This window comes from Brassica napus, chromosome C3, assembly GCF_020379485.1.
Source record: "Brassica napus cultivar Da-Ae chromosome C3, Da-Ae, whole genome shotgun sequence".
Lineage (NCBI taxonomy): Eukaryota > Viridiplantae > Streptophyta > Magnoliopsida > Brassicales > Brassicaceae > Brassica > Brassica napus.
This window is the reverse complement of record NC_063446.1, coordinates 26,584,611-26,606,167: the sequence shown is the minus strand read 5'-3', so window position 1 is coordinate 26,606,167 and position 21,557 is coordinate 26,584,611. Positions and strand designations below refer to the sequence as shown.

The 21,557-nt window shown below is 37.6% G+C and overlaps 5 protein-coding genes across 6 annotated transcripts; 2 read left to right on the top strand and 3 right to left on the bottom strand.

Annotated features, from left to right (window-relative positions):
• The first annotated feature begins 812 nt into the window (after positions 1-812).
• On the top strand, positions 813-3,331 carry BNAC03G73690D. Of its 2 annotated transcripts, none has more exons than XM_013838212.3 (3): positions 813-980; positions 1,329-2,783; positions 2,867-3,331. In XM_013838212.3, exons 2-3 carry the CDS (start codon positions 1,343-1,345, stop codon positions 3,103-3,105), a joined length of 1,680 nt encoding a protein of 559 aa, XP_013693666.1. In that variant the 5' UTR covers positions 813-980; positions 1,329-1,342; the 3' UTR covers positions 3,106-3,331. The 2 variants fall into 2 exon arrangements, with proteins under 2 accessions (XP_013693666.1, XP_048608972.1); XM_048753015.1 differs by lacking the exon at positions 813-980 and adding an exon at positions 1,009-1,220.
• A 1,691-nt stretch (positions 3,332-5,022) lies between these two features.
• Positions 5,023-7,874, top strand: BNAC03G73700D. Its single transcript, XM_013839952.3, has 11 exons — positions 5,023-5,164; positions 5,261-5,297; positions 5,391-5,459; positions 5,546-5,662; positions 5,738-5,887; positions 5,960-6,579; positions 6,657-6,756; positions 6,839-6,898; positions 6,966-7,058; positions 7,147-7,266; positions 7,356-7,874. The coding sequence occupies exons 1-11, from the start codon at positions 5,103-5,105 to the stop codon at positions 7,680-7,682; spliced, it is 1,755 nt and encodes a 584-aa protein (XP_013695406.1). The 5' UTR covers positions 5,023-5,102; the 3' UTR covers positions 7,683-7,874.
• A 96-nt stretch (positions 7,875-7,970) lies between these two features.
• Positions 7,971-16,045, bottom strand: LOC106399466 (histone acetyltransferase HAC5-like). The gene is made up of 17 exons (XM_048753014.1): positions 15,663-16,045; positions 15,211-15,421; positions 14,414-14,528; positions 14,077-14,317; positions 13,582-14,010; positions 11,798-13,455; positions 11,403-11,699; positions 11,043-11,318; positions 10,623-10,751; positions 10,311-10,511; positions 10,074-10,216; positions 9,695-10,007; positions 9,470-9,609; positions 9,239-9,317; positions 8,771-9,157; positions 8,497-8,699; positions 7,971-8,400 (listed from the first exon to the last, which is right to left on the bottom strand). The coding sequence occupies exons 2-17, from the start codon at positions 15,348-15,350 to the stop codon at positions 8,283-8,285; spliced, it is 4,869 nt and encodes a 1,622-aa protein (XP_048608971.1). The 5' UTR covers positions 15,351-15,421; positions 15,663-16,045; the 3' UTR covers positions 7,971-8,282.
• A 574-nt stretch (positions 16,046-16,619) lies between these two features.
• Positions 16,620-17,667, bottom strand: LOC106398173. The gene is made up of 3 exons (XM_013838765.2): positions 17,382-17,667; positions 17,065-17,183; positions 16,620-16,994 (listed from the first exon to the last, which is right to left on the bottom strand). The coding sequence occupies exons 1-3, from the start codon at positions 17,665-17,667 to the stop codon at positions 16,620-16,622; spliced, it is 780 nt and encodes a 259-aa protein (XP_013694219.2).
• Positions 17,668-18,426: 759 nt separating this feature from the next.
• On the bottom strand, positions 18,427-20,865 carry LOC106399855 (NAC domain-containing protein 21/22-like). The gene is made up of 3 exons (XM_013840299.3): positions 20,436-20,865; positions 19,340-19,614; positions 18,427-18,925 (listed from the first exon to the last, which is right to left on the bottom strand). Exons 1-3 carry the CDS (start codon positions 20,626-20,628, stop codon positions 18,641-18,643), a joined length of 753 nt encoding a protein of 250 aa, XP_013695753.2. The 5' UTR covers positions 20,629-20,865; the 3' UTR covers positions 18,427-18,640.
• Between the last annotated feature and the right edge of the window lie 692 nt (positions 20,866-21,557).

Genomic DNA, 21,557 nt, shown 5'->3' with positions numbered 1-21,557 from the left:
AGTTGTAGACACTAGTGTTGTTGATAATCATTCAGTGAGCAAATAGTTTTAAAAAAATCTCTCTTTGCAGCTGGTTCTGAGCCAGACATGTGAAGGTGCTTACAGGTACTAAATCAATTTGAGTCTAACCAATTTTACAAGTACATGAATACCAAATTAGCTGAATCTCTCTCATGAACTTGCACAAGTATAGACTAGCCAAGCATATTCCACACAAAAAAAGAAGGTAAAGACGCTTCCAAGTTTTTATTGTGATTACTTACACATTGATTCTATGTTCCATCATAACTACTGGCCTTTATATTCTTTGTGGAGAAAAAGAATGCTAACTCAGAAGAGAAGAAACTGGCTTTAAGTATTAGTGAAGCTGATGAGAGAAAGAAAGAGTGAGGCATTGTGTTTCTGTTCTTCTATGTGCAGGTACAAAGGGTGCTTCAGCTTACGAATAGAAGAGCACCCTTTGTAGCCAATTGTAGGGTTGAGAACAACACTGAATCTGAAGATCCTGAGAGATAGCAAGCAGGTGGTCACACTCAAAGTAGATGTTTGTAATGTTGTATCTTGATTCTTGAGGATGTTCCCTTTTATTTGCTTGCTGAATTCAAGTTGTTTAAGGATTCTTCTAAGTCTACTTCAATGACAAACATTATAGTATTATACACTACAGATTGCAATATTAAAATGTGATTAGAATGAAGCCTCACTTTTCCAAAAAAATAAAAAATAAATGAAACCTCATTATTCCATTTTGGGTTAATTAGAGAGAGAGAGAGAGAGAGAGAGAGAGAGAGAGAGAGAGAGAGAGAGAGAGAGAGAGAGAGAGAGAGAGAGAGAGAGAGGTTACTATAATAAATAGGGACCTTCATTAATTACAATTATCTACAGAGACAAAACACTCTCTTCAAAACAAGGGTTTGGTTTGTTTCTCTTCCGGGTTCTGCTGTCTTTATCTGACTCGACGCTTTGACTCAGCTACTCAGGTAACCTCTCAATCTCTCTGCTTTCCAATTTAGTCTGTACAAAAAATTTGTTTGCTTTTGATCTTTTTTATCACTAAAGAGACAAGCTTTGAGCATTACGCACGAGTTCTCGTCACTGTAAAAGCTCAAAGTTTCGTTTTTTTTACCCTCCCTTCTCTCTCTATCCATTAACATGCAAGATATCAACCGTTGTGAGCTCAAGTTCGGGATTCAAAGTTTTGATTTTTGATGCATGTTCTTGTTAGTTTCACAAACTTTTATGTTGGGTTGCAGTGCATGTAACGCCTAGGAGCTTAATTGTAATGCTTCTAAGTCTGATTCACTCTCTGTGTGTTTCTTGATTTACAGACGGATCTTTTGAAATGGATATTCGTGAGCATGGATGTTGGGTGAACAAGGAGAAGAAGTGGGTTAAATGCAAACACTGTGGAGAGGAAATGTCTGGCTTGCAACTTCTGAAATGTCACTTGGGCGGTGTTTCTTCAGATGTGACTCCATGTGAACAAGCTGCATCTACTGTTAGAGAGATGTTTAGAGATGTGGCTACCAAGGAGAAACATAATCTTACTGCTGGTAAGAGTAGGAGTGCTGGGGAAGTCCAACTGGTTAATGCTCATAAGCGTGGGAGAAGCCAAGATTCATCTGTGGAGTCCTCAGGCTCTAGAGAAATGATGAGGACTGCAAGTCATGATGGTACTAATGATTTAAAAGGACGGATGTTTCAAGAAGCGTTGGGAGAAGTGGAAGAGTATGTGAAGGAGATCAAAGAGTCATGGGCCATCACTGGTTGCAGCATCTTGTTGGAAGCTTGGGTTGACAGTAAAGGCCGTGATCTTGTTACTTTCCTTGCAGACTCTCCAGCTGGTCCTGTCTATCTAACATCTTTAGATGTCTCTGACATTAAACAAGACAGCAAGGCCTTGATATCTCTAGTGGATGGGCTTGTTGATGAAGTTGGAGTGCATAACGTGGTTCAGATTGTTGCATGTTCAGCTTCTGGTTGGGTTGGTGAGCTAGGCGAGTCTTATGCGGGTAACAACAAGAAGGGAGTCTTCTGGTCTGTGAGTGTATCTCACTGCTTTGAGCTTATGCTGTTGAAGATTGGGGACTTAGATCAACTTGGATACATAGTTGACGCTGTCAATGTGATTACAGATTACATCAACAACAACCCCTTGGTTTTGAAGCTTGTCAGAGATCAAGATCACAGTCTCACTGTCTCCTCAGAGTTTGAGTTTTTCTTGCCGTACTTAACTCTAGAGAGTATCTTCAGGGTCAAGAACGAGTTAACAGCCATGTTAGCTTCATCTGATTGTAACAACGAAGAAGATGCAAGAGTATCCAAACTGGTGAATGATTCAACTTTCTGGAAAACTGTTGGCAAAGTTCTGAAATGCACATCTCCTCTGATCCATGGTCTGCTCTGGTTCTCTAAGGCCAAGAATCAGCATGTTGGAAACATCTATGAGATTATGGATGTCATAAAGGAGAGTATCGCCAGGGAATTCAATAACAAGGAGTCATGTTATGAGCCGTTGTGGGATGTGATTGATGATGTTTGGAACAAGCACCTTCACAGTCCTCTTCATGCTGCTGGTTACTTTCTGAACCCGGTTACTTACTACTCAGATGATTTCCATCTTGATTCTGAAGTAGCAGCCGGTCTTTGCTCCTCTCTGGTTCATGTGGTAAAAGAAAGTGACATTCAAGTTAAAGTTGCTACTCAGCTTGACATGTACAGAGTTGGTGAAGAGTGTTTTAACGAAGCCAGTCAAGCTGATCAGATCATTGGAATCACTCCAGGTGAATTTTCATATATAGTTGTAGACGCTAGTGTTGTTGAAATCATTCAGTGAGCAAATATATTTATAATCTCTCTTTTGCAGGTGAGTGGTGGGCTCAAAAGGCTAGCCAGCACCCAGAGCTGCAGAGTTTCGCCATTAAGGTTCTGAGCCAGACATGTGAAGGTGCTTCAAGGTACAAGCTACAGAGTAGATTAGCAGAGAAGCTGGTGTTCACTGAAGGAACGACCAGTTGTGAGCTAGAGCGTCTTGAAGATTTGGCGTTTGTTCATTACAATCTTCATCTCAAGAGCTGCAAAGCCAAACTAAGTGAAGAGCAGTGAAGAGATTAAGCTGCAGGATACTTATATATATATATATATATTGACTGGCACGTTCAACTTCTTTTTGTCTATGTGCAGATAATAGTTATGTTAGTTTGTATTGTTCATGAAAGCCATCTTTTGTCAACGTGCAGATAACAGTTGAGTAGTTTGTAAGTTCATGAGAGCAGATATGTGAACTTTTGGTATCGATCAAGCAGATCAACTTAAAGTCTTTTTTTTTATATATGTTTCTCCTTGAATCGAGCTTGACATGGCATGGACTACACCAATAACTTCAAACCAGAACGTTGCCGTATGCGTTGGAAGCGTTGGATATACATGTTTGTGTTTCTTGCAAATATTTGCCAAGTTCGCTATAACAATCTTCATCTACAGAAGCCACACTAAGAGAAGAACACTGAAGAGATTGTGTTAGCACATGGCTTGAGCTTGTAATCAATGTGTAGATTTTTATTTATGTAAGTTCGCTATAACAATATTCATCTTCTTTTTTTCTCCTTGAATCTATTAAATGATTTGTAAAGTTTTAAAAAATTGGAAAAAAATATACACAAGAATCCAACAGATTTAAGCCAAAAATATCGTATGAACACTAGACAATTATTTCAACACAAACTTGTTATCTACTCGTTGGTTTTCAAATTTCAAATATTAAACTCTATAAAAATCTGGAAATATTGTTATAAAATTGTCAACCACAAGACAAGAACAATACTCGGAAAAGAGTATCAGGCCACTAACCTCTGACCAGAAAGCGACAGAAAAAAAACTTATAACATACGCTCTTGCATGTGAAAATGCATAAGATTTTTGTTTTCTTCTCTTCTTTTTTAGTTTAATTCACTTTTCTTTGAAAATATTGAGAAAAAAGACATCAAAAATTACAAGTGCCCGTGTAGATTGAAAGTAGTGTGTTGCAGATTCTCTCCTCTGTTCTGTTCAACTGTACCTTTGCCTTTTACCCTCTGCCCAATTACCAACTCAATATTTTAATTCATTATTTGGTAATAATAAGAAAGAGAAGAGCTTTTTTGAGATAACATTTAATGTTGACTCACAATAGAGATTTTTTTTTGAATTTCAAATTGAGAAACTTTTTAAGATTGGAAAATAAATAGAAGTGTGACACCTACTAGTACCATAAAAGCCAGATAGATAGATTACTGTGGGAGAATCTAGCAGCATTTTAGAAGAAGCTCTTCTCCTCTCTCTCTGATTCTTGAATGTTCTCTTTCAGCCATTGGAAGAAGTAGAAGAAATAAAAAAGGTTTGCTTTTGTTCACACTGTTCCTTTCTCTTCTCCTTGTTTGAGTTTTATTTTTTTGTTGCAGAAGATTGGTTACATTCTCTAATTAAAAGTTCCAATCTTTTTGTTCTTTGTTCTGGCCATTGACTTTGGTATATTCTTAAAGTCAATTTGAAAGATTTGATCTTTCAGTGACCACTTGATATGTCTTTTAGAGATAAGGTCTTTACTCTTTAGCATCTGTCTTCTCTTTTTCATCAAAGTTTTTTATCTTCTTTATAAGGCTACTGTACATTCTTGAATTGCATGTTTAAAAGATTGCATCTTTTGGTTACTTTAGCTGGTTCTTGAGTTATCTAGAACTTATAACCGCTTAACCTGTGAAAACCTTTCAGTTTGAACTTTTTCCCATGTGATACGTTTAGCTCCTGTGATTATTTTCTGTATTATAAATGAGATTTGTCCTTATTAGATGTTCACAGGTGTAACAGTGTCTTCTCTTGCCTCTTCATCTAGTACTTGGACTACATGTGCTAAGAAAAATCCATAACCAAATCTCCATTATTTGATTTAATGTCTTGTGTTTAGTAGACAACTCACTTTGGTCTTTTTCTTTCCTCTAAGATTTTATCTTATCTCATTTATTATGTGAATCTGATTTTGTGCAGGGATTATGTCATTTAAGTCTCATGTACTTTGAGAGAAGAAGCTGAAGTATATTTGTTGGAGAAGTTCATCATTTCCTGTTATGGTAATAACTACCAAACCCCAGACACTTAGGATGCATCACTCTCAGCTTTTGAAATCTAAGTAAGAATTATCATTTCTTCTTGTTTCTATGTATCTTCAACTTCTATATTTTGTTTCCAATTCTCCTTGCTAAATTGACTTGAATGTTTTTACCAGATCCAGTTCATTATGGGGCACAGGAACCAAGTCAGAGGTATGAACATACACAGTCCAGATTATACCTGTTGAGTGAGTTTATGCAGTCTTTAAACAGCAATAAGAGCTTGCTTGAATCATTTGTTTACAGGGTATAGAAACTTCCCAAGAGTCTACAAGTGGACAATCTTTTTCATATAGATTCCAACTTGAAGAGGATGTGAGCTTCTGAACTCAAGAAGAGTCTGCATATTCTCTAAATATTTTTGCAGTGTTTATAACTCTAAAAGAAGCTTTATGTTACAGGTAAAAAGATTGCAACTTCAACTCCAAGAAGAAGTAGAGTTGCATACTTTTTTAGAGAGCCTCTTGGAGAAAGATCCTTGGGAGCTATCTTCTTCTTCTTGTAGTGTTCCACATCCTGTATGTTCCTTCAACTCATGCTATTGTTATTGAGATTACCATTTTGTTTGGCTGATGATTCTCAAAATGGGGCAGGCTCAAGAACTTATTTCCAATATAGCCACGCTCGAGACTGCAGTCACGAAGCTCGAGCAAGAGATGATGTCACTGAATTTCCAAATTAGCCAAGAACGAAATGAGAGAAGACTAGCTGAATATCATTTAACACATATGGCTTCTCCACCAGTATGTATCTCAACATTTGTCTTGTTTTTGTTGTAATGTATATTGGTGTATAACTATGTCTTAGTTATGCAGGATTCTTCTTCTTCCTTGATATATTTGGATTCTGAATCACATCAATCAGCAGAAGACAGTCCACGTCAAGACCAACCAGTCCAAAACCAAGAATCTTCTTCTGAGTCATCTCCCACAGAATCAACCAATGAGGTATTGGACTCAAGTAATCAATATCTTGAGAAGAAGCAAATGAGAAAGACAAATGCAAGGAAGCTACCTAGAGGAATGCCACCTAAGTTCATGTGGGATCACCCTAATCTATTATCTGAAGAAATGGTGAGATGCATGAAGAACATCTTCATGTCTCTCGCTGATCCGACAGCAACTTCAAAAGCATCATCAAACGAGAGCCAGCTCTCACCGGTGTCAGTATCACCACGTGGGCATCTATCAAGCTCATCATCCTGGTGGCCATCAACAGAACGGTCAATGATCTCTTCATGGGTGCAAAGCCCTCAAATAGATATCCAAAACAACACTGATGTCTTGGCCACAGGAAACGTCTTTGACCCTTATAGAGTTCGTGGGAAGCTGAGCTGGGCAGAGATTGGAAACTACAGTTTGGCGTCAGAGGTTTCTTGGATGTCTGTTGGGAAGAAACAGTTGGAATATGCTTCCGGGGCACTGAGGAAGTTTAGGTAAATGGAGTTTCCTTAGCCTCTTCTTATCAATCTGATTAAAACTATAAGGCTCAGAGTATGATTCCGTGAATTAGGACACTTGTGGAGCAACTGGCTAGAGTGAACCCAATTCATTTGAGCTGCAATGAGAAGCTAGCTTTCTGGATTAACCTTTACAACGCGTTGATCATGCATGTTAGTTTCTTTCTTTTTCCTTCTAATTATCAAGAACCATTCTGAATGTTTTTATGAGAGTTGTGGTGGTCTTTTAATGCAGGCTTATTTGGCTTATGGTGTCCCAAAAAGCGACTTGAAGCTCTTCTCCTTGATGCAAAAGGTTTACATATCACTTTGGTTTTGTTCCTTTGTTGTCTTATCTTATTCCTTTATGTTTTGGTCCACAGGCTGCTTATACTGTTGGAGGGCACTCATACACTGCGGCGGCAATGGAGTATGTGATACTGAAGATGAAACCTCCTACTCACAGGCCACAAATTGTATATAAGCTTATACTCATCTTCATAGTTCTTTTGTATGTCTTTTTTTTAGAATCTGTTAGCATTTACTCTATTTTCTGATGTGTAGGCACTGCTTCTTGCTATTCACAAGCTGAAAGTATCAGAAGAACAACGCAAAGCAAGCATTGATACTCATGAACCTCTTCTTGCCTTTGCCTTAAGCTGTGGAATGTACTCTTCCCCTGCGGTAAGTAACTAAGCAAACTATCATTCTCCTTTTTGGTTTGGCTTAAACTTATTGAATGTGAACTCATCTCATGCATCATCTTGTTGCAGGTGAGGATCTACACAGCCAAAGGAGTGAAGGAAGAGCTACTAGAAGCTCAAAGGGATTTCATACAAGCATCTGTTGGGCTGAGCAGCAAAGGGAAGCTCTTGGTACCTAAAATGATCCATTGTTACGCCAAGAGCTTGGTGGAGGATTCAAACTTGGGGGTGTGGATAGCGAAGTACCTTCCACCAAATCAAGCAGCTTTTGTGGAACAGTGCATCTCTCAGAGAAGACAAAGCCTTCTCCCCTCACGTAACTGTGGAATACTCCCATTTGATTCTCGTTTCAGATATCTGTTCCTCCCCGACAACAACAACAACAACTCCTCTTAAGTAATAAGCTTGTAGAAGTTCTGTTTTGTCTGTAAAAAGCGTGACTGACTTCATAAGAACCAAGAGCCATAGGAAGCTGTGTGCATCAACATGATCATATTATTATTATTCCCGGCTTAGCTTTGGGGCTTAATCAGTGTACATGTTAAAAAATAAAATATATGTGAAAAGAATGTGGTTGAAAGTGTTAAAGTTGTTGCAAGTCTTACAAATAAAGTTATTATTTACACACTTACAACGACATTCTTTTCACATATTTTATTAGCTTATAGCTTTGCCAAAACGAAGGGATCAAAAGAGTGGGTTAAGACCCAACAACTCAATAGGATTCATTAAAGTTTGAATCAAAATCACATATACACATTCGTCTGTAGCTTAAGAATACACCAGGTAAATAATAAAACATCTAACTATGTACCTCCTTGTGGAACCTAAATTAGTAGTAGCTGTGTAAGAGAGTCTCGTTTGCTCTTGACCTCCTAAAGTGGCTTTCCTCTGTGATATTTTCTCCATTTGCACCTTTCTTCTAAGCACGAGCTCAAAAGGCACCACCCCTTAATCACATAGACGAGAGATAGAACATGTTTGTCTTTATGTTAATCAGTCAGAAGTGGAGGTTGCTGCGTCAGCGGCTCTCTGCCGCACCATCTCCTTCACAGCTGCTCTGCGTCTTGAATCTGCCTGTTGTTGCTTTCTACTAAAATGAGCTCTCAACTCTCTGTCACAATGTCACATCATTAGAAAAAAATCATCAACTTTTCTTGAAGAAAAGTCATTTTTAACTAGTAGAACTAAGTAGCTTAGATTCACGTACCTGCATTTGGGTACTCTACACTGTGGATCTCTGCAGTTTCTGGCGTGCATTCTTAAGAGGGCCCACATTCTCTTACAAGGAACGCAGGAGTTTTTGTTCTTGCATGCAACACCATGCCTGAAGAGAAGCTTAATCATGCGACACCTTGGATACTGGCACTGCGCCGTGAAGCATGTCATCGCGTGTAGCAGCAGGTCTGTTAACTGCAAGTGCCAAAAACTGTATTAGCAAATGAGGAAAAAGGAGAAGCAATTTTTAAAAGACATTTAATTACCTGTGCTGTCTGGATTTGACTAGTTTGTGTGTTCTGTACCACAGAATCAGTCCCAGATGGTCGGCTAATGAGGCTGTGTGGATGGTTGATGCCCTTTGAGTAGCAACCACTGCAAACTTCATAGTCAGGACAAACCTCGCAGCGCCAGCCTTGAGCAGGTTCAAGCTCTTGCTGGCAGATGGCGCACGCCGTTGGAAATGCAGGGACGGTTGGGTTGTGGAGATGATAGAGAATCATCATGGAAGAGTGTTTTGCTCGCCTCAGTGTGTCGTATTGGTAATGGTTTCCTTGGCAGAGACTTAGGAAAGCTTGCCTTGTATCAAAGAACTCGCTCTCAAGGATGTCATCACTGTCCTTGATTTCAGTAGGAACATCTTCAATAGCAATCTGCAGAGAACCAAAATCTTTTCATTGTCCAAACCAACATGAAGATTAAACCAAATGTCTTAAAACAGATTAGAAACTTACAGGATATAGTACATGCTTCTCCCTCTGATTGACTGGATGTCTCTCCTTTTCGACACGGTTCTTTTCCACTTCATGACACCTATAGTAAAAGAAGAAAGCTCTTAGAATGATCCAACGTTACTAGTTCAGTAAAGAAAAGTCTTTTGGCTAAGCTATTTCTACAGCAGTGTGGGAATTTAAAATTAATATAGTTGTGTTAAAGTATTAAACAAATAAAAAGTGAGAACTTACTTGTCACAAATCTGAAAGTTCTTACACTGGTGGCACACCCACCGATGTCCAGACACCATGAGAGTGCAACAATGCTTGCAGCAATGTTGCAAATGAACCATGATGAAATCTTCCTTCATTGGGAGGATAATCTCACCGAGCTACAGAGAAGAAAGAGCAATGAAACCTTAGGTGGCTATAATATCATCTCTTTCTTCAGCAAAAGCATAACAGAGAGAGACTTACTTTATGCATTAGCAGGAGATCCTTTGAGGCATTAACAGAAAGGTCCAGGTGACCAACTGCTTTAAGAGCCCTTTTCGATATGACCTTTTTGGGCATTACTTTTCTATTGGACTTCTTGCCATCTTCTTCTTGGCTCATTTGATCTATCAAATCCTCTGCGGCGCCTGGCCAGTAGTCCCCATCAAAATACGGCAGCCTTGCTGCTGTCACCTTAGCTCTACATTCACCAGACTGGACGAAGAAATGATCATAGAAGTTTGTACATTCCACAACCACTTTTTCCTTGGCCGCTTTCCTTAGCATTGCTAAATACCTGAAAAAGTAATTGGTATTATGCATCATGGTGGAGAAAAAAAACAAGTAAAATATTATTACATACCATTCCCTTAGTTTGTCAGTCTTTGGCGTTTTCTGAATCTCAGGATGACAGTAGAGAATGTAATCTTCACCCTTAAGAGGAGGGCATGCCCATATATAGCAGCTTGAGAACCCACGTTTCTTACAGTAATCAAGATAACCAATCTGCCAATCCCCACAAGGCCATTGTTGATAAGAATTTTGAAGCAACACAAGGGGCCTGGAAGCAAAACTGGGATCAAAAGAAAAAATAGCTTACCAGAATCTCATGGTATACAAAAGTACGGAGGGCCTCCCCAGACACAGTTCTAACGTCAGGTCTGAAGTACTTAACCGAGTCTAGATAGGAAAGGTACACACGCCGCTGATTGGGAGAGGCGGAATCTGTTCCAAACTCTTGGACGTACATGCCAAATAAGCAAACTTCAACACCTTCAATCTTTTGAAACAACAGAATGGCCTGAAAGCAAGAAAGAAAATTGCATGTAACTTAGCATAGGAGCTGATAGTCAAGAGGCATCTTGTAGTAGAAGGAAAACATAATTAGAAGATAAGAACCAAGAAGTTGTACCTTAGACTTGTAAGGAAACTCTGGTGAGTAATTTTCTTCTCTGAAAATGTCAAGGAAGCGTGGCTTTACTTCTAATATTTTGTCGACAGATGCAACAACTCTGATAACAAGTGAGTCTGCTCCCGGGACCTGGTATATCAATAAAGAAAGAAACTAGATCGTTATCTTCCTAAAACTTAGCTATGTAAGGAAAGAACATTACAAGACAATATTGCACTAAACATGTAGATGGATTGTCTTTTAACATTCGCGGTCTGAATAATTATGTTATTACAAATTATGAGAAATATTACAGACGATTCTACTTGGATTCACGTCTTAAATAGCTATTTGTATCTTTCTGTAAACCCAACTTGATATTTCTCTCTATAAATCAACATCATATGGTTGAATGTGGCAAGAAACATAAGCATAATTTACCTCGTCGTAGCTTTTTCCTTGAACCCTAGCCCTCTCATGTCTTTCCTGCTTCAGTTTCTTGAACAACCTCTGTTCTAAATGGTTGCTAAGATTACTGGCTGGCAAACTTTTTGCCCCCAGAATAACACTTTGTGATACTGGCTTCCTTTCTCCTTGTTCCACCTCTTGTATATAGCAATTAGGACAAGTGTACTCAGCTTGCCCATGATTCCTACGGCCGTTGAACAAAGCACATATCTGATGCTGCCACGCTTGACATTTATCACATTGCACCCACTGCACATAATCATTACATCAGAAACAGAAAAAAAGAGAGAGAGTAAAGCAGCATAGCTTCAAAAAAAGCTGAAAGAGGCGTACCGATTCTTCAACCTCCTCATCGTTTTTCTTTTTCTCAAACCTGGCCTTCGGCACAGGAGTTCCATCAACAGTCACAGTGTTCGTACGCGTTTCATTGTAGCAAGGGATGCAAACATAGTGCCGTGACTCGCCAACCACAACAGTGTAGTGCATAGCGTTTCTTTTGACACGTGCGCCACAAGGTGTGCAGTATATAGGTGTTGGCTCAAATGCAAGCCTTTCAACAGCACATAACTGGCAGGAGTTTTCAGACATGGAGAGCCCCATTGCTTTGTTTTTCTCTGCCTTGGTTTTACTCTGAAATAAAGATTCAGACAACAACATAAAGAAAACATTTTCTTGGTAAATCTTTCTTATCAAACAAGAGTTGCATCTAAGAGTTTGGCAAAGCTTACCTGGCCTACCCACTGACGAAGACCGCGGATATGCTCCTCTACTTGCTCTGGAGTGAACAGCTCTATCAATGAGACTCCCTTGATCTTTGACTTACCGCTATTAGACGCAGCTACAGACTGTTCCACTTTCTCTTCTTTAGGTGTGCTTAGTTCTTTCATACGTTTTGATTTCTCTGTTTCTGGTGAATAAACAGTTTCACCATTCAGTGAAGAGTCTCCACCATGTCTTCTCATGGAGGTATCTTTGCAAACAGGCCTCTCCAGCTCACGGGAATCAGAACTATCTGCATTCATCGGCACATCACTCTGTAGACTACTATACTTCTCTTGCAAACTCATTGACAAATGAGCTTTACCGACACCAACAGATCTTCTCTGTGGGAGGCTGTGTGTGTCAGGATAAGCAAATTGAGAAGGTTTCTCTACTTTCACACGCTTAGGAGAAGGTTGCAGATCATCAACAACAGATGGAGCTTCAGAGTCTCTTTCACTAGAAGCACGCATAGACTGAAAGGTTTCCTTGCGTCTATGATCTAAACTAGGCTCAGCTTGTCTGAGTAGAGCAATCTTCTCTTTTTGTTTCTCCTTGAAGTTTTTGACATAAACACAGACTGGACACGCTTCATTCCCGCAGTGTTTATTATGATGAATCAGTTTCCGTGTCTGAAGACAATACTGATACGAGCAAGCAGGTGCCTTGCAGTAGTTGATATGTTTCAGTAGCGTTTTGGCAGTGAAACAATACTTGCTTTCACAGGTATCCTCCGCTGCATTGCATTTGCGAACATGTAGCAGGAACAGAAGCCACCGCCTCTGATTTATATAACTTGAATCACAAACTACATCCAGCTGTTTACTTAATGTGTTGCTTTCTCCTGGGAGAGGTGGACCAACAGTTTGGCAGTTTGCAGATTCTCTTGCACACAAACTATCATTAGTAGCTTCAAGCAGCATAGGTAATTTTTGACATGAGTTCACCGCAAACCTTTCTCTCTCTCCATTAGAATCTTTTGATGTTTGTGTCAAGTTCTGAGGAGGTGAACGCCACTGACTTAGACTTGAGACTTGCTGCACTCCAACTGAGAGGTTATTCACATCTCTCCATTGTGATATCTGCTGCGTCTGATGAGACTGTGAATTATTTAGCTGGCTACTAAAAACTGGTGCACTCTGAGCACCAACATACTCGTCCTTGACAGTGTTCTGGGTGTACTGGTTTTGCGACTTGGGTTGATCCACTTGATTTATAGCCTGTAGCTGAGAAGCTTCATTATAGTAGTCCGTGCGAGGTTCATGCTTAACTTGAGTAACAAAATTTGAAGCTCGTTGAGACTGACTGTAAGCATTATTGCTCAACAAGTGATCTTGTTGCTGGTACTGACCATGATGAGCTTGCTGGTTGAATTGATTCTCTAATGGTTGATGATGACCCACCTGAGCCAAATTTTCTTTGGAACTGGAAGAAGATTGGAAACTCCCGTTCTCAAACTGTTGAGGTAGGTGACGTTTCATCAATTGAGTCTTTTCCAATGACTGATTATTACCGAAGGAAACATCAACTCTCCGCATAGGATTCATATCCACAGTGTTTCCCATTGAGCCAGATGAGCCATAGAGATTCCCAGACCCAAAAGTATCAGAGTTGCTCATTGAGTATCCTTCAGATAGATGAAAAAAAAAATATAAAAAAATGCAGTTAGCGTACCAACCACTATGAGTTACATAGACTAAACAAGAGAGCATTGAAAAATTCAAATAGCATAGGAAAAATTAGAAGTATTTACTGTGAACATGTGACACCTGCTGCAACTGATCAACAGGCTGCTGCAAAGGTTGGGATGAAGTTGAAAAATGAGTGGAACTAATGACCCCTTCAGAGCTCATGTGCCCATTAGCAAGGTGAAAACTATTCCCACTCATCCCTACACCAGAACTTTGAGGTGTATTGATCATCCCAGACGCATTCTGGTGCATATTTGACCTGAAACCACCTCCCAACTGGTGATCACTGTTGTATTGCATACGGTCATTTGAACCAGCAGCATGTTGCCTCCCAACAGCCAGAAGATTGCCTCCATCTCCATTTTGATGAGACTGATATACATCAGTATTAGCAGTATTGTTAAATCCAGGAGTAGGAATCATCTGGCCATTGTCAGTAGAACTAACTGAAAACCCCGCAGATAATTGCTGGTGACCACTAATCATTGAACCTGTAAAAATATAAAAGAATCAGTACAAACTTACAGGTCTATACAGCAGAATCTTACTGACATTACCTCCATTCATGCGAGTAGTTGGCATAACCCTTGTTGCATCTGCTAAGTTGTTATTACTGTTGAAGGTGCTCGTATCCACCATAGGGGTGGCTGTATAACTTTGACGCAATCCAGTTGAAACCTCAGTTGCCTGAACAGTCATACCGACCGAGCTTGAGGGATTAGCAGGGCGTGGACCAAACATTTGTTTCAGAATAGAGTTTATGCGAGCCTCAAAATTTTGGAAATCTAAGTAATTCTCCTGTGACAAAAAAAAAGTACCATCAAGAACAATGACCAAAGCTTCTATGAGATATAACACAGACTGTAAAAATGAGAAGATCAAAACAGGAGGCACCTTTGAGGTAGCGGTTTTGTACATTGCATTTTCTAACCGTTTTGAAACCTCAAATAACTTTGCCTTGGAGGCATCATCAGTCTTTGAAGGCTGCCTCTGCTGTAACCAAACGTAGCTGGAAAGAATATATCAAGTAAATAAGGGTCTTTTCCATATACACAACAAACATTAGATCACTTCAACAAAAAAATGATGTTATTTCAGCTGCATTACCGAACTAAACCCCAAGTACTAGGTAATTAGATGGGTGTTTCATCCTCATAGCAAAGCAGACGTTGGAAAAAAAAACAGTAAACTACTAATGTCTAAGTGGTATATGCACTAACCACATACACTAATGCAATGTTCAAGAAATCGCTAAGCCGTGCATAAGTGCTGTATCGGGGATTTTTGTTTAGGGGGGCGCTTGGCCCGATTTTTTAAAGCAATAAAGAATCTTTAGTTGCAATAACTTTGGAATCGGATAATTATTTTTTTACATATTAAATACTTCTGTATAACATATATATATATTTGTATGTATTAATTTAGTTTGGTTCATTCTTGCTCAAGCTGGATGATGAAAAATTATTATGTCCGGTTCCCTCTCGGGATGGATCCATAAGAATTCACCTATCCCAATAACAAAAAACAAAAAACAAAAAAAAAAAACAGATTTGAAAAACGATTTGCCGACTAGGCGGATGCCTATGTGTGCCTAAGCCGTTTTTTAGAACACTCACTAATGTGATGTAGACCAAGCAAGAGCGACACCAAAACAGCATAGGCAAACAAACAAACAAACAAACAATTCTTACATTCTGTTCAGCATCTCCTGCCGCAATCTGATACCATCTTGGTTTACACCATTAGCCATATTAGGCTGAGACGAAACAACAGAAGCAGAACTCTGCATTTGTCCTGGCTGAGGAAAACTTCTATGCTCTCCCTGAGCCATTCTCAAACACTTTATGACAAAGCGTGTGGAGCTATGGAAACAAGACCATCACCAAGACAATAAGCTAAATCCTGTAATAAAAGTTAAAAAAAAAACACATTGGGCTCGCTGAAATGTATAGTAATAAGCAAAAACGAATTAACACACAAAACAATCTCAGTTAACACCACCACCTCGTGAATTACGTCTTACGAAAAGAGGAAACTTCCTAATAATATTAAAATCATCCATTACACAACGAATTATCAGAACTCAATCACCAACCCTAGCTCGAAATCAATCAATAATCAAATAATTGAAAAATGAATAAACCTGAAATTCGTTGTGGGAATCAGCAATTCACGAGAACGCGACGGAGATGGAAGGTCGCTGCCGGGAAAAATCGATGCCGAATTGGGTAAAAAAAAAAAAAGCGGCGGATGACGAAAGAAAGACGACGGAGAGGAATGGTCGGTGGGCGTAGGATAATGACGGAGCTATTAGCAAGTTATGCTTTTTTGGGCAAAAAAAGGTGATTATTTTTTACCAAACGAGTCATAAAAATCATTGATTTATTTCTGAAAAAAGATCTTTTCGAAGCATCAACGGACAGAACATAACAGCCGGAGTTTTTACCCAATCAGGTCTCCAGATGAATCTCATTATTGTTTTCTATCTCTCTCTCTCTCTCTCTCTCTCGTAAAAGTCAAATCAAAATAAAGTCGAGTGGATATTACTTTACTTATTAGAGGATATTTGGATAAATGCCTTACTATAAGATTTTATTTAAAAAATTACACAATTATTTAAATTTTGAACAAGGCTAAATTATCCAGTTTGAATGTTTTTCATTATTCTAATATCCAAATTAATAAAGTTAATAAGTATGTAAATAATTATCTTACTTGAGTTTTATAATAGATATATCAAAATCAAAATCTTGGTGAACACTAATAGCAGTGTTCTAAAATATGTTATGCGCTCTCTGTGCGTTGAGCTAGCGCCTAGCCGTATACGCGGACGTCTAAACGGGGCCTAAGCGGATTATATATATAATTTTATATATATATATATACATTAATGATTAATGATATATATTATTAATGATTGATATGAAATAAAATAATATTAGTATTAAAAGAACAAAAGGCTTTCAATACTAAATTTTTAAAATCAAATAACCAACATCTAAAAGATGATAATAATTCAAAATCTAAATAAAGTAGAAAACATCATCGTACTCAAATCAAAAGAACAACTAAAATTAAAAAAATAAACCAAACTGAAAGTTTAATCATCATATTCTTCTTCACCGTACATGTTTGGAACTTGGTCTTCATCTGATTCCAAATTAGTACCAGCAAAATCTTCCTCTTCAGTATCAGAAATAAAATCTTCATCACGCAGTTCTCTAATATCAGCCATATCATCATCATCTGCTGCTCCTTCTGTATCACCAGCTCCTACACCCATAGCTGATTCATGCTCTCCATCATCACCTTCAACAAGCCATTCTTGAGCATGAGTAGCATCATCAGCCAGCAATATATCAATGTTCTTCTCCTTCTGTTTTTTTGTTTTGTTCAACAATCTTGTATTAAATTGGACAAATACAAGATTATTCATTCTACTTGTACTAAGCCAGTTTCGCTTTTTTGTATGTATCTGCATTTTTAAAACAAAATCATCAATACATATGAAAAGATTTTAGAATCGTAGACTAATAAAAAATTACCCCTTCAAAAGAACTCCAAGCTCTTTCACATCCTGATGAACTAGTAGTCAACGACAAAATTCTCTTTGCCATTCTTTGCAAATTAGGCACTGACGTCCCGTAAGTGTTCCACCATTCAACTAATAAGAAAACAAAACAATTAGTGTTTTCTGTTTTATTTAATTTATTAAAGTGAAAACGTTACGGAATCCACTTATTTCTTATGCATTCACATTTGTCTTTACGTACAAGATTCAAGACAAAACAATATATTCCACTACACAAATTATATCAAACAAAACTACAAATATATAGTGGCTTTGAATTTTTAAACATACATGGATCATAATTATCTTTAAATTCTTCACAGCCTTTTACAACCCATGGTGTCCCAAAATTATCTTCCTTGTTCTTGTACTTATTAATCTCAGAATTGATGACGTTGCATTGCTTCGAAAGGTCGTCGGCAATAAAAGCACTGACACACTTGAAAAAGCTTGTGAGCACAATGTTATGTAATGGAATGGTTTGATCCTTGTATAAATAGTAAGGATTCAAGAAATAACCCGTCAAATGCAAAGGACTGTCAAATCGACCCTCAATCCTTTGGTCAATGATAGTCATGATTGGCTGAATATTCCTTTGAATGTAATTCAACCCAGCACATATATCTCTCTTGAATGATTTTCTGCAGTTTTTGGAAAAACAAATCTTTAGTAACTAGTAAAAAAAACTGATCGTACTTTACAACTTCAAAATAAATAAAAAACATGTGCAGAGAAACAAAAAAGAAGAGAACATAAATCAAAACAAAAACCTTTGATAGATAAGAAAGCGATAGAGGCAAAGTGAAGGTGGCAGCCTAGCAGGGCTCTGTGGTATAGACTTCAGAATACAATAAATTGAACTGAATTGCTAATTAGGGTTAACAACTTAAAACTTTAGCTAAACTACGTAGTTTTATGTTTTTCAGCTTTTTTTATTCAACTTCATTAATTACGTAAAACATGTAAACGCCTAGACGCCACCACCGTATAAGCGGATTATTCGTCGTATTTACGTCCGTTTTTTAACAAACCGCATATTAAACCGTATACGATGAATTCCGTATACGTTACATGGCCGCATAGCGTATCCCGACCGTATAGGCGGCCGCGTAAGCCGCATTTTTGAACACTGACTAATAGCAACATTGAACTTTATGAAAATTAAATTATAAAATATTGGTCTGATAAAAAAAAAAACAGCAAAACTGAATGTATGAGTTGTTTTGTGTAAAATTGTATATTCTTCTTAAAAGCTTGCTTCTTTAGAGTTTGCTTCTTCCGAGTTTTAAATGAGTTTTAAATACGTATATTTTTTCATTTAAAAAAAATATTGAACTATTTAAATTTAAAATATGATGTTATTATCTAATCCATATAATTATAACAGTGTACACGAGGTGTAAATAAATAATGGCTTCAGTTATGAACAATATAGATTCATTTGCATAATCATATATTTTTGGTAGTGATCAATACTTCCAAGCATTGTGGCTTGGGATGCCAATGTCGGTTAATTGTCTCTCTGAGCTTCCTTCTCCGTAATTCTGTGATTATTTGCCACTCTTAGTGAGTTGGCTTAGCACAGCCCTGAGAACCATCTGATCCGAGGAAGATTTGGACAACGGGTTGGGGTTCTTGGAGACAAAGCCGGATTGGTTGGTTTGGTTCAAATTGGAGAAGCAGGGCACTTGCTGGTTGATGATGTGGTGATGGTCGAAGTTGATGTAAGAGTCCATCGACACAGAAGCAGTTTGGTTTGAGCAGCTTCTCATGTTGTTGTCTCTGTCGACTTCGTTGTTGTTCTTGTGAAAAACTCTACACAATACCCACTCTTCCTGTTTTGTCCAGCAAATAATAAGACCATAAAAGTCAACATTTTTTCAAAATATGGTTAAGAGAGTAGATTTTTGTGCCGAGTCAAAGATCATCTTAGTTAAGCCACAAATAAATCTTTGTAAAATCGTCAGCAAAATCCCTTAAAAGATAGATAACATTCAAGTTGAACGTGAAACAAAAATAAAGTCAAAACTTTTGCCATAAGTCATGGGATAATATGATTGTGACATCCCCTGGGGGCTTGCTTCATGCTTAATTTGATACTTACATCCAAGAAACATATACTACGTTCCAAAATATATATGACTATAAACTAACCAAACAAAAAAAATTATTGAAGCTTTAAGTGAATCGTGATCTTATGATATGGATCTCGAAACAATATTATGACTATATTGAGTAACAATTAATACCTTGAGACGATTAGGAGCGTGGTGAAGAAATGTTCCGTGGAGACGAAACTCATGCATGACCCAATCAGTTTTACGACCTTTAGGAGCTCGACCTTTGTAAAATACAAGTGTCTTTCTCATGCCCACAAGACTACCATTTCTGTGGATTGATCTATCTTTACCAGTGGCTTTCCAATAACCGGTGGCCGTAGCTCGGTTTGTCCGTTTTCCCGTTGCGTATTTTCGATCTTTTTGGCTGTAAAAATACCATTCTTTACATCCCACTCTCGCCGTTTCTGTACAAAGAAGATGACATTTTTATATACTAGTAAATGATAAGAAGTTAGGCATTGGATGTTTTCAAAATGTTAACGGCGTTGAATGCTATTTTTATTGCATTTCACATATATTAATTGATTTCAGTATTTAATAAGGAGGGGTATTTTCTCTAATATATAATGGATATTTTAAGATAAGATATAATGAGAAAATTTTATGATAAGATATAAAGAGAAAATGAGAAATCTTTCGGAATTTTTTTTATCTTTTAATGTCTTTATCTTGATGATGATCATGATGTATTCAATAATATCCAAATGAAAATCGATCCGCATCATATCTTAACGAACCAGGTTCCCAATTGCCAAGCATCGAATAGGCATTCAACACGTATGCATGATTAAAAAATTTTGTTTTTTTATTGTACAACATTGTTATTTTTTTTAATATAAAAAAGCTTAATATATACGTCGAGTGAGTGTATGACAGCCATCAATAATTGTGCAGTTAAAAAGTCTTTTTCACAACAAATTAGTAAGAAAATATGCTAATTTGCAGGTGGCTCGCAAGTTGAACTTTGTTTATTTCTTTGTTTTGTTGGTTTGTCAACATATGATGATCTTGTACTCGTAATATGGAAGAAACAACCCACAGATCATGTTGGCAACAAGAACTACGCATTATAACATGCTTAATTACGATCGAACGGTTAAACTATATGATTGATGAGTTGAGAATTTCTTTGTGTACACACACATATATAAGCGTCATATTATTCTGGATCCCTAATTTAAATGTGTAAAACAAAAAAGAAAAATAGAAGCAAAAACAAACTTACGAGGAATGTCCCAAGGCTCGCACTTGTTGAGGTCAACCTCGATCAAGACAACTGGTTGGTAGAGGCTACGAACGGTTCTTTTCATTAAGTAGTCGCAGACCAGTTCGTCGTCTCTCGGGTGGAATCTAAACCCAGGAGGCAAGTTAGCCTCAACCCTACTTATACTGCCCTTAGTCTCTTCTTTAACCTCCATTTTCTGTTTGATATCTAAAGATTTGTTTAATTAGTGTTTATTAATCATCTGATGATAGGTTAATATATCTGTAAAGAGGGGAAAGAGAGATGGAGAGGAATAACGGGGGTCTTAAGCACGAGATAGGGAAGAAGAACGGTGCTATAAATAATTAAGAAACCATAAAGTCAACTTCGATATTTTTCTTTTTGTTCTTAAACAATAAAAAAAAACTCTGCAGATTGGATACGGAATTGAGAGGAAAACGTTACGTATTGATAAGGTGAAGTTTGAGTTTTATTGTACCACTAGGGGTATACCGGCGCGTATTCGGATCTTTTGTTCTTTGTATATTTTGTTTTCTAATAAGTTAAAATTGGTCTGTTTAATCTATTTGATAGTGGTTATTGTCAGTATTGTGTTACTTTATTTTTTATCTGATTAGGCGAAAGAGGAGTACCGTAAGTGATTTCATAGATTAGTATAATAAGAATATAATATATAGTTGATAGCTGGACAAAAGTAAATGTAGTACAATGTAAAAGATTAACTAAAGTCAATGTTCCAAGCTGCACAAAAGTAAATATAGTATAATGTAAAAGGTTAAGTAAAGTTAATGTTCCAAAAGAAACATGTAAATTCATGTGTTTGTTTACTGTTTTTTCGTGCTAATGTAGTCAACAAATTCGTTCATCCTTTTAAAGTAATAACAATCTTCGCATGCGCTGTCCATGTCATGATTGTGGCAATCAGTTAGGGGTTCCATTGTGGCTGTATTTGTTAAATATTTTGTCTTCAAAATGACTCTGATTTCTTTTAGTGAATTCTTAATCATGGTCAAACATTGCGTAGTTCTGACTTGATTAGTTTTCCATGATAACTTATCGAGGTACTTTTTTCCCTCACCGAAATCGCCTCTGCACAACATTAATATACCATAAATATATGTA